Source organism: Cydia splendana, chromosome 27 (assembly GCF_910591565.1).
Source record: "Cydia splendana chromosome 27, ilCydSple1.2, whole genome shotgun sequence".
Lineage (NCBI taxonomy): Eukaryota > Metazoa > Arthropoda > Insecta > Lepidoptera > Tortricidae > Cydia > Cydia splendana.
The window spans coordinates 1254900-1272268 of NC_085986.1; the positions used below are offsets into that span (position 1 = coordinate 1254900).

Consider the following 17369-nt stretch of genomic DNA (forward strand, 5'->3'; position numbering starts at 1 on the left):
CTCGCCAAGCTCTACTAACCCATTAATTTTATCTTTGTTTTTGTCATAAGACAAGCCAGCCTCTAAAGACATTTCGTCAAATATGACTGAACACAGTTTTTTTTTGTAGCTCCATTTTTCGGTCTGAAATTTAAATACATAGATAAGCGTTAAAAACATTTAACTAAATGTATATATATAAATAAAACTAAATTATATCTAAGATCCCTTAATAAATCTAAAATTCAACACAATATGAAACTACTAAATAAACCGCCAGTGAAAAGGTACCTATCACACTTGCTGCGTTCAATTTCGATGGACAGCCAAGAATGACTCACAGCGCGGGTCAAGGTCCCTTTTAAATTACAATTATTACTAGTGGCTCTGTGAGCTGTAGACCTCGCGAGCAGAGCTTGAAATAACATGGTGCTAAGAGCTTTAAATACACCGTGTTTTTTTTTATTTCCGTTAATTTCAAGGGTGCATTCCTGAGCTTAAATCAAGTAACTTTCTCAAAGACACCGATGTTCTAATTAAGTCCATTTCGGAGATAATCCATAATTTATTTTTTTACTATAAGGCCTCTACAAGCGTGTACACTTGCCTTAGGGCCGGCTTACATATTGATTAGTGTTTAGAATGAGTTCATACATTTGCTACTAAACTTAAGTACAATCTCGGTCGATTGAGGTACGAAATGACATTGATATGTCACAGATTTCAATTGTTTGGTTGAGTTAAATGTAATGCCCGTGTTACAACAACGCTATATGCTACATTTAATTACTTTTTAAACAAAAAAAAAAACAAAAAAGAAAACAAAAAAAAAATTTTTTTTTGAAAATTAACTATGCCATTTAGTTCTTATAAACGTACTTAACTATACCCCGAAGTTAACGGAATTCAATAAAAACACGGTGTATAGTAAATTAAAGAAAAACAATACGAAATTTATGTGTAAAAAAATACAAAAAGTTATAATATCCCAGCATACAATTACTGGGGATCGAACCCAGACCCTCTGTACAAACAGAAAAAGCGAACGTTTACAAACTGAGCCAAATAGTTCTTAGATGGGTTGACGAAATTTAGCTACTCCTTCTCAAATTAAAATTAGTTAAAATTAAATATCTAAATACCGACTAAACCAGCGATAATTTTTTTCTGCATTTTTTGCTATTAACTCTGTAAACATGTTTCAAAAAGAAAAAAGTCTTATGATATCGATACGACTATTTGTTTAGGCGCCAGGTATCACGACTCCGCCATTTTTAAAAATTTCTAAAAACCGGATTGACAAAAAAAATGTATTTAGTCATAAAATTCGGTCACAAAATTTCACGAGAATCGGTTAAGAATTGCGACCTGTAGAGGAGAACATCCGGACATACGAAAGCAAAATGCCCGAGTCAAAACGTAGACCTTCGCTTCGCTTCGGTCAACAATGAAACTCTATAATTTTCAACAAAATGAAAACAATATTCCTTTTATTAAAATATATTTAAAACCGGGTCCAACGCGATTTTTTTTTACTAGGACATCAGTTAGCTGCGACCACGACCACTGAAACCTGTGTCGAAACGTCGGAAATTAAGGTTACACAATAAATTCGCGTAAGACCAGGTCTTAACTGTTTTAATATGTGATCAAAATACGAAAGTTCAAATTTAATATGCCTTTTTTGCTTTAGTTTTTTTTTTACAATCTTCGCAATGTATTTTTTATTAAAAATTATGATTTCATGATATTGTTTAACTCAGTTATCAATTACTTAATGTAGATCCTAAGATTTTATGACGTAGATACATACCTCTCTTCTTATTACTTCAAATACTTGAGGACAAATCCCAGACTCGATCTTAAGTCCTGCAACCATTTTATTTAGAGTCGATCGCGACGGCAGGATAAAAATTTTGTGCAGGAACCTATAGCACTTAGGGCTTTGTTTCATTATCGACAGTGCTATTAGTTTTTCTTCCAATGAAAATCGACGCCCTTTCTTATTTTTATTGCAAAGGTTGATTTGCATTTTCAAAATAGTTTTCGCATACGGATTCATGTCTTTTGTCAATTCTTGAAAGGATTTCTCTTTGTTGAATTTCAAGGCCCTCTTAGCCCTGTGGTAAAAATCTGCCTGACGTTTAGATTTTTTATATTCGTCGTATATCATTCGGCCCGTTGGTGTCAGGTTCATTAATTTCCCAATCAATCGTTTCCTCTGCTTCTGTGGCCTTTTCGCACTTTGAACTTTAACTTCAACAACACCTGAAAAATATAAGCATTTAATTTAATTTAGGAAATTTTTATGTGGACACTTACTAGTGTCCGACCGAAGGTTCGGTTTCGGTTTCGGTTTCGGCCAGTTTCGGCCAAAAAATCATGTTTCGGCTGTAGTTTCGGTTTCGGCCAAAAAACGGCCGAACCTTTCGGCCGGGCCGAAACTTACGAAATGGTACTTCGTACTATGAAACTAAACTATGTGACAAAGACCAAAAGTTGGGGAATAAGTAGGACAACAATATTAATATGTACCTACATAATATACTGATTCATGTATAGGTACAGTAATTAATTGGTTTATTATCAAAACAATTCTACTAATGAGGGCGCCACTAGACGCAGTCTTAAGAGGCTGTTAATACCTATAGCACGCACACTGTCTAATTGTATCGGAGTAAATGAAATAGCACTGTCGCATGTTACTGGGCCTGGGCAAAGGAATAATAAGAAAACTCATCATCTTCCTCGCGTAATCCCGGAATTTTTGCCACGGCTCATGGGAGCCTGGGGTCCAATTGACAACTAATCCCAAGAATTGGCGTAGGCACTAGTTTTTACGAAAGCGACTGCCATCAGACTGACCTTCGAACCCAGAGAGTAAACTAGGCCTTATCGGGACTAGTAGTAGTACGTAAGAGTTTACTACTACTACTAGTACTACTACTACTACTAGTCCGGCTTCCTCACGATGTTTTTCCTTCACCGAAAAGCAAATAGTAAATATCAAATGATATTTCGTATACCTATAAGTTCCGAAAAACTCATTGGTACGAGCCGGGGTTTATACCTGCGACCTTCGGATTGAAAGTCGCACGCTCTTACCGCTAGGCCACCAGCGCTCAAGGAAATATCTCGCTTTTTAATACAATGGACGTTGGTTGGAGTTTGTGCTCAACTACTTATCCTGAACCCTGAAGCACGGCTTTGACTTCGCATGAAAGTTCGCCTCACTGGGGTACTTCGGACTTTTAGGCCCAGGTGAAGATCGGTACCCGGCCTTGCGATATTTTAACAAAAAATTTCGCGCTCGCTGCGCTCGCGTTTTTGTTTTGGTTGACCCTGTATCTACATGTTTACTTGACTGGTGAATGAATAGAGTTAGACTAAGAAAATTCTGCAATTATTTTGATAGCATACGCAGTGCAACTAGTGCAAATGTTATTTATACGTAATAATTTCATAGAAGTTTTGACGTTTATAATAACACTTGCACTGCGTGTGTTGTCAAAATCGTTGCAGAATCATCTTGGTCTAACTCTAGTAATTTTCTTAAAAAACTGCTAAAGTAACGTCAATTTCAAGGACATTGGGTGTTGACAGCTCCATAATATGTGTGTAAAAGCGGTTTTATGACATTTTTTTAACGATTTTAACAAGTCTACAAAAGGTTCGGTTTCGGTTTCGGTTTCGGTTTCGGCCGAAACTAGAGCCAAAGCCGAACATTCGGTTTCGGTTTCGGTTTCGGCAAAAAAACATGTTTCGGTCGGACACTAACACTTACTTAATCCAAAATCCTTCCTAAATCGTAAAGAACCGTATTCCGGATAGTATGGGTTCTGGGCCATGTCGCGTCCCGAAGTAACTTATATATCATTAGATATAGTGCATAGCCTATATCGAAATGCTAGGAACACAATTTTTGGCTCCGTAACTTTGTTTAGACTAGTTGGGAGGTGAACATATCAAAAGTCCCCGGCTGTAGCCCCGGTGCTGGGGGGTAGAGGGGGGTAAGCAGGTCTAATTTTTCGGTTTTTCACTGATATCTTGGAAACTTTGCGTCTTAGCGACATCCCCCCCCAAACAAATGATACCAAACACGGCCTATCAGCTTCACTAATGTAGATATCAAGATAAAATTGAAAGCCCTAAAATAAACTTTCAAGAGCGGATATCTCAAAAACTATTTAAGATATCGAAAAACTTGACTTAATAAAACTTGTAAAAAGAATTATCAGCTTTTAGTTTGTCTTAGTAGTCATGTCGCTAAGACGCAAAGTTTCCAAGATATAAGTGAAAAACCGAAAAATGAGACCTTCTTTTCCCCCTCTACCCCCAGCACCGGGGCTACGGCCGGGGACTTTTGATATGTTCACCTCCTAACTAGTCCAAACAAAGTTACGGAGTCAAAAATTGTGTTCCTAGCATTTCCCTCTATACCTTCTTATTGCTTGGGGGCTGTCCATAAATTACGTCATCGATTTTTGACGATTTTGGACCCCCCCCCCCTATAATCATCCAAAAATCATGCATCAAATGACCCCATTTCCTCCTACTTCATGCTACCGTCATCCGATGTCCAGACCCCCCCCCCCCTAATTTGAAATGACGTAATTTATGAATAGCCCCTTGGCCTATGTAATTTATCTGTAAAATATTGAAACATTGTATTCATACTTTTCAAATGACAGATTCAGTTTTTTTTTAACATTTTAAAATGTTTGACTTTGGCCATAATTCAATTTAAATGGAAATCGTTACCGCCGCGCGCTACAAATTATTATTCACAAAAAATATATGAGTGCCTATTATAAAGTGATACTTTTTAGAATGAGGAATAAATGAGCTAAATTGTCCAATATTTTATTTAGTATAAATCACTACACTGTGATTGTAAAGGCCAAAATTGTCCTAAAAATACATATAATATTAATTTTTTGTGCAAAATTCAGTTTATTTGTATGAAAAGGTATAACGATTATTTCAAAAATGAATTCCTCGTCTCTAAATTATACAAAAATGATATATAACTTGCCCTTATTGCTAATAAAATGAAGAAATATAGCATAGATTAGACCTGGGGAGCCGACTATTTCCCCTCTCCCCTTCTTTTGGGTATACGGTATGATTTCGTTGCTACCGGGCCAAATTAGCGCATTCTCCTTCTTCCTCGCGTTATCCCGGCATTTTGCCACGGCTCATGGGAGCCTGGGGTCCGCTTGACAACTAATCCCATGATTTGACGTAGGCACTAGTTTTTACGAAAGCGACTGCCATCTGACCTTCCAACCCAGAGGGGAAACTAGGCCTTATTGGGATTAGTCCGGTTTCCTCACGATGTTTTTCCTTCACCGAAAAGCGACTGGCAAATATCAAATGATATTTCGTACATAAGTTCCGAAAAACTCATTAAAAAAAATTAACCAAATTAGCCCATTATTTGGTAATAAGAGTATGCAAGGCATCTAACACAATAATAAAACGTCTATGAACAGAAATGGGAGACATATTTTATAAGATTTGACAATATCCTTGAAGAATCTTCAGACATAAACGGCAATTAAGCCACCAGTGTTGGGTTGCCTATAATCATATGCCCACTTTGATTAACAATGAAACTATTTTTCCGTGAATGTACTCGTAAACCCCTATCCGTTAGTATGCGATTCATTAATGGACGCACCATGGCCCAAATCGGGACACGGTTCTTTGTAACTGCGTTTAGTAAGACTCTGACTGCACTAACTAGAACCATTTGTTTAGTTAGGATGCCAGTTAGGACGATTGAATTAGTGTGTAAAGCGTTTTTATATGTTTTCCGAGCAAAACTCAATCTCCCAGGTACTTTATACTTAATTGTACTACAATGTACAAATTGCGGCTAAAATATCAAATATAAATATTGTCAAGGTAAATACTAACTTTGAACTTGAGACTGTTCCCTTGGTGAATTGGTAGAGGTAACCTCCTCAACCGCAACACATTCTGGAATATTTGCTTCTGGCAAAATCTGCTGCTCTTCAGCATTTGATTGTTTGATTGCAGCTTCAGCAGTTGTTACAAAGACTGCTGAAACAGAAATAACAATTATGAAACAATCAGTCTCACACATATGGATCATGCCTCAGTTCTAGCAGGCTCGCACGGGGCATACTCTAGTTAGACTTACACATGATGATCGTTATTCAAGAATTTCGAGACCTGAACAGGTAAAACTTAGTTTCATTAAAATTACTAGTTACACAAATTGACTTCTGAAATTATTAAATTTCCATTCACTTAGTATGGAAAATGGTAACGAAATAGGAATATAAACCTTGGGGCTTTTTTTCTCCTATTAGAACAGAGAGACTTCGTGATTCTGAGCACTTAAAATAGAATGACACATTTATTTGATTTGATTTTTCATTACTCAGTGACTATCATCATATTCATAACGCGAAAGACAGAGTGAGATAACCCTATAATGGGCATAAGAGTGTTAGAAATTGTGTAAAATTGAACTCTATCACATTGTAATAAAGTTTCAAATGATAGTGGGGAATAGGTATATTGCCTTTGCTTTAAAAATGATTAAGTTTAAGTACTATTTTATGTAAACACTGTCATTGCCATACAATAACATAAAATATTGCCATTGCTTTAAAAATGATTAAGTACTATTATATGTACTGTCACTGCCATACAATAACACAAAATAAGTTTTTGGCCAAAATTTCATTTTTGGTACAAGCTTTTATCGCCGACTGTACTTTTTTTTCCACAAGCAACGAATACTCATCGAGACAATTCTAAGAACCCCAAACACAATTAGGTTTCGTTGTTTTATCACGGAGTTCCTATGGCCACCTCCGGTCTCCATCATCAGATCACCTCGATGACACCATAATATTGCATTGTCACCCGACTTACATATGTATGTAAAATTTCAGCTCAATCGGAAACCGGTAAGTGGATCAAATTTAACTTGCAAGATTTGATTACACACAGACAACGGTCAGGTGAAAGTAAATAAAAGCTTGTAAAAATGATAAGAATTCACTAACCTTCATTGTGTGACTGTACACTAGGTGAAATACAAGCTGTAACCTTCTCAGCTACAACAAGTTCTGTAATAAAGCTGCTGCATAGTTCGGGCATGGTCTCCTTTTCAATGTCTGAAGTTGTCGGGACAGGTTCTGTGGCTATAGAAACGGCTGTAACATAAAATAGCACTTTAATTTTTTTTTATAAGATTTACTAATAACTTGTGATAATATTAAAATACATAGGAAATAGTGTCATATTCATTTATTTAGCTTACCCATAGTCTGTTTTGGTGTATGGCCCACTGCGGTTGATTTAACCCCCGATGTGGATGGAATGGCAGGAGACGCTAAAACAGAAATACATAATAAACACATTAAAACCGTTGAAAATTATTGTTAATAAGGGCTTATAATTATTATAAAATATCTTCCAAAGGACCTACACAGTGCACATTGCTACAAATTTGTTATGGGTAGTTACGGAAATACTTCTATGGGATAACTTTGGCTTTTCTTATATACATGCGTAATTAAAATGTACGTATATTGGTAAGGCATGTAGGTCCTTCCTCTGACAGTTTTGTTTCCTTATTGGAAATATTACTGTGGTAGGGTAGAGTGGTAAAATAAATTCATTGCCTTCCAAAACGGAGTTATTTAGAAAAAGTATATTTGAAATGGCGCCAAATTTTTTAATAAAATTCCTATTGAACTAAGAAATACAGATGACATGATTAGTTTCAAAAGTAAGTTATTTAAATTTTTAGATAACAAAGCATATTATGTATAAATAGATTTTAATTAACTTTTAAATGATAATTTTGGATGATAAATATTTAATAACATATAATTATAGTGTATGTGAATTTTTGTTAGATGATTTTGATAATTAATGGTAACTGCGCACAGCATGCAGTCACAGTCCATAAATGAAAAATTGTATGCCTTACGGCACAACATAGTGATACAGTGATGTATATGGGACCTGTACTTATGTTTGACAAATAAATACTTTTGACTTTTTTTTACTTTTGTGGTGATATTTTATAAAAAAAAATATTGCCCATGGAAACACTAGCCATGCCTGACCTTAATACAAGAAATTGATTCTTTACATTGCTTGCAGATCTAAGTACCATTAATGAAATATATATGTGCATAATAATATTAATAATGTCTTTGATAAGAAGGCATTAATTTGCACCTAAAATGTAATTGAGTATCTATCATGGCTATCATGCATTTCAGAAAAATTAAACAAACCTTTTTGAGGCACTTGTTGACAGTATGTGTGGTCGTCATGTGATTTACGAACATATGCATGTTCTTTCAGCGGATCCATGTTTTCTAAAATTGATAACAAAATATTATTTTTAAATAACTAAAGTGAAATGTGGTATTATTTATCTACAAATTCTGCATGGTGTTTTTTTAGGATTGGGAAATTTCTATATAAATAAAATAATTAATAAAAGACTGCAACACTTGCCAATGATATCTTTACCCAAAGAAGTACAAAAATGCTAAGCTAAAATTAACACACAAGTGTTAAGATATTAATATCGATCGCATGAAATAATTATCTTACTAGAAACATATGCTCTTATTACAGGAATAAACAAACACTTTGTATTACCTACACATAATAAAATCACCATGCCGTGATTCATGAGTCATCAATTGCATAGAAGTTTATGACATTATCTTTTATGGTCGTAAATGATACGAATTAGATTAGACTGATTTATTATATCACTTCTTATCATTTTCTACACTTACCGGCATTTTCATGAGATGGGATCCCACTGTTAATCTCATCTTGACTGAATAACGAAGGATAAGCCTTCGCGTTGAGACGCCGTGTCGATGCCGAAACAAACCGCTGTTCGAAGTGTTTCTCACAAATAAAAGCTTTTCGAACTTGCTCCGGCGACATATTTCCAAAACCATTTGTTTCCAAACACTTCAACCACATAATGAGTCTTTTCTCAGTACTAGGAAAACGGTACAAAGTAAAAGCGTCCTTTCGCAGAGTTTTACACACACAGCACTGATAATACATTTTGCACAATGCATAAATGCTTGCAGAACTGGGTGATGGATGAATCACAAATAAAGCGGAGAGGATAAGTACAAGAACTTCACTCGATCAACACTTTATTGCAATTGAAAATAATTTAAACTGTTCAAAGTTTTCAACAAACATGGGCGACAACCACTGACAACTGACGTTTAGGCGACGATCGGCCAATCAGAGCGCGGCAAGTTGTCAGTATCATCTAAAAGCAACATGGCGCTATCGTACACATTCCGTTGTACGTAGATTAACAGCCGTGGTAGGCCCGGGCCTAGGGTGGCCAGATATTTTAAGCGGCAGTCTATATGATGGGTGCTGAGAAAGGGGCGGCTAGTGCTTGCTATGAAGGGCCTGGGACCTAACGCGGCAAAGACTGTAAAAAGCTCTCAGGACAGTGGGGGTGTCCTGAGAGCCTACCCCGAGCCGCTTTCGACGTGTTGCCTCTTTGTAGCGCTTTCGTACGTAAGTGTGACCGAGGGGCGACACGTCGAACGCGGTTTGCGGTAGACCCTCTGGTTCTGTCAGCATATCTGTCTCTCTATCTCTCTCACTCATACCTGTATTCTTGACAGACGTTACGGCGGACCACCTTCCTGAGGATCGACCATGTTCGTGGTCTAGCATCTACGCCTATTAATAACAGTTTTTAGAACAACTAAATTAAGTACCTAAGGTTGTGTGAAGCGTTGTACAGAAGAGAAAAAAAAACTGTATCCATCCCTTTTTAGGCCATAATACTAGTACAGCGAAAAGACAGTATGATTTTTTACAACTAATATAACTGGATGGTGTTTAGCAAAAATGAGTCATCCCACATCCATTTTGCAATAAAATGTCAACTATAAGCGTCAATTTTTTGAGTTGACATCTTATTGAAAAATTAATGTGGGTTGACACATTATTGCTTAACAGCATCCAACTATGCACGAATAAGAAAAGATCCTGGCCAAACTATATATTCAATGTTATCCTAATATCCCACATACATATGACTTATGGTCACCCTAATTAGAAAGAGATGCAACGGCCCACCTTGACTTCTCATGTGGACACACTTTTTGGCTAATGTACACTATCCGGTTTACTCTCTAGGTCCGTGGCATCATCTGTCCAAAAATGGTCCAAAAGAACTGTAATAAAATATGAATAAAATGCAAAGAAATAAAATGCAAGTTCGCCAACTTAACAACTTTTTAATATAGCCTAAAAGTAGCATTATAATATTAAAAATAGTAGTTTCAAATATATAATATATTTACTTTAAGTTTTTTCAAAACATGCCTTTTAAAGCTACAATGATTGTGTGAAATTGCTTTTTAAATTATTAGAGAAACACAGCTCCAACAGCTGTCAAAAGTACCACCAACTTGCAAATACATCGTGATAACGCTCTAACAAAAGGTAAAAAGGTCTATTTTTGCTTGTCCGTTGTACATATGAACTGGTGACAGGTGACAGGTGAATGACCCATTTATTTTACATTTTCGACTAGTTTACGAGATTGTTTAGAATTTTTATTTAGTTATAGTTACCCTGTTTTGCCTTACCCTGCATTATTTAGTATCACACGTAGTAGAAAACATGTAGTTCGTTTTAGTTCTATCGTGGTAAAGTTACTTCTATTTAGTTTTTTTGTTTTCAACTTTTGGTTCTTGCAGAGTTGCAGACTACTTTTATATTTGTTATCCAGTTACTTTAATAATATCTTATATGTTGGAATATAGTTATGTCTTTGAAAAGTGTGAAGTCAGAGTCTGAGTGTATTGGAGGGACCAGTGAAGTTTTATATGAAGGGCATGAAATCAAACAAGAACTCGTTTTAGGCCCTATAGTGCTACAGCATTCTGACTTGGCCCATAAGCTGAATGGTATTTTTTTAAATTTGGTTTTGAATAATATGATAATATCAACAGACTAGCAAAAAAGTATTGTCTATTAGAGCCAATGCTCTAAGATATTTGTTCCTGAGTCATGGTTGTTTTTCTATGTATTTAAGTATTTATATATTATTTATATTTGACTTGTCTGAGTACCCACAACACAAGCCTTCTTGAGCTTACCATGGGACTCAGTCAATTTGTGTAAAAAATGTCCCATCATCATAATCATCATATCAGCCAGAGGACGTCCACTGCTGGACATAGGCCTCCCCCAAAAAGTGCCACAATGACCGGTCTTGCGCCACGCGCATCCAGCGGACTCCCGCGACCTTTACCAGGTCGTCAGTCCACCTTGTGGGGGGTCTACCCACGCTGCGCCTTCCGGTACATGGTCGCCACTCGAGGACCTTTCGGTCCCAACGCCATCGGTTCTACGGAAAAATGTCCTATAATATTTATTTATTTATCGTTTTGTCATTCTATCTATCTATCTATTAAGCTCTTTCCTTCTGTTTTGTCATTATTTAATGAAAATATCCATACTTATACCTGCTCTTCTAAATTTAGTTTACTTTTAATTTTCACTTCTATTTACTTATTTGTTTTTAGAACAAAGTAAATTAGTGACAAACAACAATAAGTCTGCCATAGATGCTCCGGCCTTGGGGACTGATGAGATGGTGCGTCTGGTGTCCGAGAACATAAGCAGTGATTATGGTAAGTATCATCATTGTGTGTTTTAACTCCTTAATCAAGTGATAAAAGTGTAAAAGAGTGTTTCTTTTATTTTTAGCCATTTTTATATATTCTGACCTTTTTTGCCACTTTTGTGTTATTTCTAGTCAGGATCGCGAGCCCTTTTCATCCTTATTAGGAGAAAAAAAGTGTCCTAAAATTTCCTTTTTGTTATCGCCATACAAAGTATATGGGGAAATGGTAACACAATAGGAAAATAACATTAGGATCGAAAGAGCTTGTGATTCTGAGTAGAAATAACACAAAAGTGGCAAAAAATATCTCTTTAGCCTGCAATTGCCGTGCTCGTTGCGTCCCATGGATTTCTCAAATTGTCAGACGTAAAAGTTTTTTTTTTTTTTTTTTACCAGAGTTTACATGAATTTCAACTAGATTTTTCAAATTTTCCGAATATGAGTATGATAAGTTCTATTATATTTCAACCTCTCAACCTCTTATAATGTCTTATACTATATATAATACCTACCCTGTAACATCATAACATTAAAGCCAATTTGTAACTTTATTAGTAATTATATTATCTGTATTTTTAAATATTTTTCAAATGATTATGTTTATTTTTCTGCTTCCTTTTTGCAATATTGTATGATTGCCACTACCGTTAGGTAATCAGTTCTAAACTACCCTCCGGCCTGGGGCTCCACAGAAAACCAGCGCTGTGGTATTTATACCAGAGCATATGCTGAGTGGTGTCCTTTTGTAGCCACTATAGCGGCGCCAAATTTTATTTTAGTAGTTTTCTTACTCCTTTTTTCTTTTATTTTTCACTTTGCTGGTGGACTTGTCTATTTTTGTGTAACATTTACTTTAACAATTACTCTGTATCTAGCTTTAAGTGTTTTAGTTAGTAAGTTCTTCTCTCTTTTTTGTAACTGAAGTGGCGCTGTATGTAGAAGGTTTTTACAATAAATGTCTTTCTTTCTTTCTTTCTTTCTTTCAAAAAGGTCACAATATATAAAAATGGCAAAAAATAAAAGAAACGCTCAAAAATGCGTGCCCTTGCCATTTTCCAGGTCAAAATAAAGCTCATGTCAACCAAGCAGACATGTCACCAGCACCGAGTATAAAACGAGAGCCAGTTGATGATGACCTACTGGTGGTCGCAGACCTGGGGACTGATGAGATGGTGCGGCTGGGCCTGACTCCGGAAACTATGGGGGCTGACTATGACATCTGTGAGTTTCTCTATGATGTATTCTATGTATTTTTAATATAAATGCCAGGGGTGCTCCATCAGAGTCCATCAACAAAATATTACGGAGCATTAAAAATATGTACAAAAAGCAACACTCTTATTGGTCCATCGGATCTTATGCCTTTTGTAATAAGGATTACCAATGGACGGTTTACAGTGTGGGTGATGATACTTAAATTATTAACATAAAGATAAAGATAGCCTTTATTGCTAGATATTATGTGGAGTTACATGTTTTATTTTATTTCCTCTATATATTTATTTTTATTATTTGTAGCTTGTCCACTGACATAGGCCTCCTCTAAAACCTTCCAGCGCTCTCTCTCCCGCGCTTCCCTACTCCAAGATGTAAGATTTATTATTAAGGTTCCGTAGCCAAAGGGTAAAAACGGGACCCTATTAATAAGACTCCGCTGTCTGTCCGTCTGTCTGTCACCAGGCTGTAACTCATGAACCGTGATATCTTCATGAGCCGGCCATACTACAGGGCCATAAAAGTTTATAATAAAATCCCCACATATTTGAAAACTGAACAAACAGACTCAAACTTAATAAACCGCTTTAAAACTACACTGCTGGATAAATGTTACTACTCAATAGCCGAATTTATGGAGGATGATTACATTGATTACTATGTAACTTGTGCATATAATATAAACATAATTGAATATTTTAACATATTTTATATTAAAACAATCCTTGTTTATAGGTAACATAAAGTATTAGTTGGAAGAGGCTGTCACAACTTAAGGTTATTATTGCTACTTAGAAAAAATATATAAGTATCATATAGAACCTCAGGTAAAGTCAGTAGTAATAATAAGCAAATTGTGAACGATGCACCTATTTTGCTACACCCTTTCCAGGGTCCATGTATGTAACATCTGTACTGGTATGCAAATAAAGTAAGTAAGTAAGTAAAGTAAATACACTTTATTGCACCACAAAGAAAAAATACAATAACAGATTTACAGTGTAAATAAAGGTAGCAACAGGCGGTCTTATCGCTCTAAGCGATCTCTTCCAGACAACCTTGGGGTAGCAGGATATAAAGAATAGAAAACTTTTTAAAACAGGTAGTGCACGAAATAAATTACAGGAATAAGAAGATTACACATTCGATCATATACAATTATCAATAAAGATCTCTATCTCTAGCTAAACAGTTAAATTTTTCACTAATGATCTATTTCTGTTGTCGCTACAACAACAAAGTCAACACATACTAAAAACAAAATAAAACAAATATTTAAGTGAGTCTCGAATACAACAAACGTGATTTTATTGCCGTTTTTTGCTTACGTAATTAACCGGAACCCTTTGTGCGCGAGTCCGACTCGCACTTGGCCGGTTTTTTTTGTACCTATTTGGTTATTATTTATGTCCTCATTGTTAGGTACAATTTATTATTCTTCTTTACAGATCGAAACAAATTAACAGCTGATATTAAAAAAGAAGCTGCTGCACCCACATCGACAGTTTCAGCTGCACCCCAGAGTGCCGCAAGTGTCATGCCTGCCTCGCATGTCGACCCTGTCAAGGAGGAGCTTTTGAAGGACGAGGTTGCTGATTGTGAAAGTGGTATGAGTTTAAATTCCCTACTGTAATATATAAATATATAATGTTATAAATGCGTAAGGCACTAAAAATAACATTAAGTATCATAAATAATAAATGGAATATACAAATACAAATATACATAATATACACAATACTTTATTGAGAGAAGTATAGCACAGTGGCTGTTCTTAAAGAGTAAAGACGAATTTATATAGACAAGTGGTTTACAAATGCCTATAAAGTAACTCTGTCTCTCTGCTTGTTATCTCTTCACGCTTAAACCACTGAATCGATTTAGATGAAAGGTATAGAGATGTATAAGGCCCGGGAAAGACATGGGATAGTTTTTATCAATCATCATCATTATCCTCCCACGCTGACGAAATGAAATGAAAAAATCGATAAAAAATCATACTGAAAGGCATAGATGTGGTTAATATACATCAAATTGCATAAACATAATATTTTCTATAATGTTAGTATCCAGAGAGACCAGAGAGTATATATTATATGCCTTTTCTTCCATATCCATTTTAGTTTAGCTATGTATTTTTGAACTAGTTGTTTTATTTATTTATTTATATGGATCCCTCTCTGGGTGAAGGCCTCCTCCAGTTTTTTCCATCTTTCTCTGTCTTCTCCTGTCTCCATCCAATGTTTTCCGGCTATTTGGGTAATGTCTTCGGACCAGCGTTTCTTCGGCCTGCCGTGGGAGGGGGGGGGGGGGGGGGGGCTGAGAGCTTGAGAGCATGGGTAAGAGCGTCGGTTACCTTGGTTTTTTCTCTAATTCTTGTGTGTCTTATTTTGTATATTTTCCGCAGCCCCGTCTTCATAGCTCTCTGCGTAGTTCTTATTTTCTCCTTCACTTTGTTGGTGTATGTATACCCATGTTTGTGAACCATAGACTAGACATGGCAGGAGACAGGTGTCACTCACCACTTTTTTTAATGTCATGCTGTAGTCTCCCCGGGAGAGACCAGAGAGTATACAAATCATTAACCGTTAGTTAGCTATTCATTACGTTTTTTTAAATAAGTATTTATGACATATTTCAGGCGTGTATCGGAGAAGTCGAAGAATCAACAAGCAAAGGGCAGAAGCAGAAAAACAAGAGTTAATTAAATACAGCACTAAATTAACTTTTGAAACGGATTCTGAAGATAAAGACACAGCTTCAGAATATGACGAAAAAAAATCAAAACATGAAGATACTTCAGACGGTGACGAAAAACCCAATTATAATGTAAATAAAATAAAAAAAGTTGAAAGGTCGAAAAAAAGACATATTTGTGATTTTTGTACTAAAGAGTTTAATTTCAGAGCAGGTTTGACGAATCATATTAGAACGCATACTGGTGAAAAGCCATATTCATGCAAAACATGTCCTAAAAAGTTTTCAGATTATGCTGTATTGGTCCGCCATAGACGGATGCACGCCGGCCTAAAACCCCACGTTTGTGATATCTGTGGCAAAAAATATAGCGAAAAATATCTATTAAAAAACCATAAACTAGTACATACGGGCGAAATGCAATATTTCTGTAAATTTTGCCCGAAACAATTCGTTAATTCGTCTAATTATCGGAGACATCAAAAACTTCATATGCATAAATATGAATGCGATATGTGCAATAAGCGTTTTGAGAAGAAGGATAAGTTAGTTTCCCATATTGTTAATCATATGAAACCGAAGCCTTTTACTTGTAAGTTTTGTAAGAAAGGTTTTTTTCAAATTGGTCATTTGAATAGACATTTAGTGATACATGTAGGGGCAAAGGAAACTTATAAATGCGGTAATTGTAAGCAAAAGTTTACGCAGAATGCTTCACTGAAAAGGCATGTTGAGAGAAATGTTTGTAAGAAAAAAGTTTTTAAAAAGTAAACTCTTTTTCAATGTGAAGTAAAGTTTGTTACAAGTAAGTTGTGAAAAAGTATATTCTTTGAAAACATTTAATTAGAGTTATTAAATTATTAAAGGACCATAGGCACTTTAGTATGGAGTCTGGTCCATATCCTCAATACTTATGAAACCTATGCCAAATGATAGCTTCAATGCTATCATTTATTTCATACTATGACAGTTAAGTCGCAGTCGCGGGCTAACATGGTCTTTTTTATATAAATAGAACCCAGTACGGCAATGGTTTCACCATAGTATGTTTTATTATAATAGAAAGAAAACGACACGTTATGCAATATTGCATATATATGCAATTTAATATTGTAGGTAGGTAGATACCTATATAATATCTATGTTATTTTTTGATTAATATAAATACAATGGTAATAAAATAGCGTAGTGAATTTTCTATTATGACTGATAATATTTTATACTTTATGGGGAAAGCAATATTTTCTAATATATTTTAGAAAAATAAAGTAGCTATAAAAATGTAAAAAAAAAAAACATAATATAAAGCCTGACCAGTAATATATGATCACGCGCCATGTGGCGGAATTTCACTGAAACTAATTTTTTCATACTAAACTGAACTGTCACCTTATACATGAGAATAATGCCGGCTACACACGTAACTATAAATCGTAGCGATTAATCTGTGCAGTCCGATTTGCGCAGTTTTATCTACCGTGTGTATGACAAATCGTTGTCGATTATCGTAACGATTTGTCATACACACTGTAGATAAAACTGCGCAAATCGGACTGCACAGATTAATCGCTACGATTTATAGTTAACGTGTGTAGCCGGGGTAACAGCGCCCTATTGACAATGATCATATATTACTGGTCAGGCTTTATATTCATTAAGATGTGCCTTACGGTATGGAATTATTTCCGTCCATTTTGAATAAATATTTAGATAAATTGTGCCTTAACTAATGTTAGAATATTATTTTCATAGAGGAATGTATTATATTGTAAGTTATATGTGA

The 17369-nt window shown here is 35.5% G+C and overlaps 2 protein-coding genes across 3 annotated transcripts; one reads left to right on the forward strand and one right to left on the reverse strand.

Moving 5' to 3' along the window:
* Window positions 1-1693: 1693 nt before the first annotated feature.
* LOC134803864 (uncharacterized) lies at window positions 1694-9345 on the reverse strand. 2 transcript variants are annotated; one of them, XM_063776693.1, is made up of 6 exons: window positions 8787-9345; window positions 8271-8354; window positions 7283-7354; window positions 7026-7175; window positions 5902-6045; window positions 1694-2247 (listed from the first exon to the last, which is right to left on the reverse strand). In XM_063776693.1, exons 1-6 carry the CDS (start codon window positions 9067-9069, stop codon window positions 1766-1768), a joined length of 1215 nt encoding a protein of 404 aa, XP_063632763.1. In that variant the 5' UTR covers window positions 9070-9345; the 3' UTR covers window positions 1694-1765. The 2 variants fall into 2 exon arrangements, with proteins under 2 accessions (XP_063632763.1, XP_063632762.1); XM_063776692.1 differs by having other exon boundaries at window positions 5902-6048.
* A 1238-nt stretch (window positions 9346-10583) lies between these two features.
* On the forward strand, window positions 10584-16533 carry LOC134803895 (zinc finger protein 391-like). Its single transcript, XM_063776718.1, has 5 exons — window positions 10584-10952; window positions 11574-11681; window positions 12734-12895; window positions 14338-14496; window positions 15531-16533. Exons 1-5 carry the CDS (start codon window positions 10811-10813, stop codon window positions 16355-16357), a joined length of 1398 nt encoding a protein of 465 aa, XP_063632788.1. The 5' UTR covers window positions 10584-10810; the 3' UTR covers window positions 16358-16533.
* The last annotated feature ends 836 nt before the right edge of the window (window positions 16534-17369 follow it).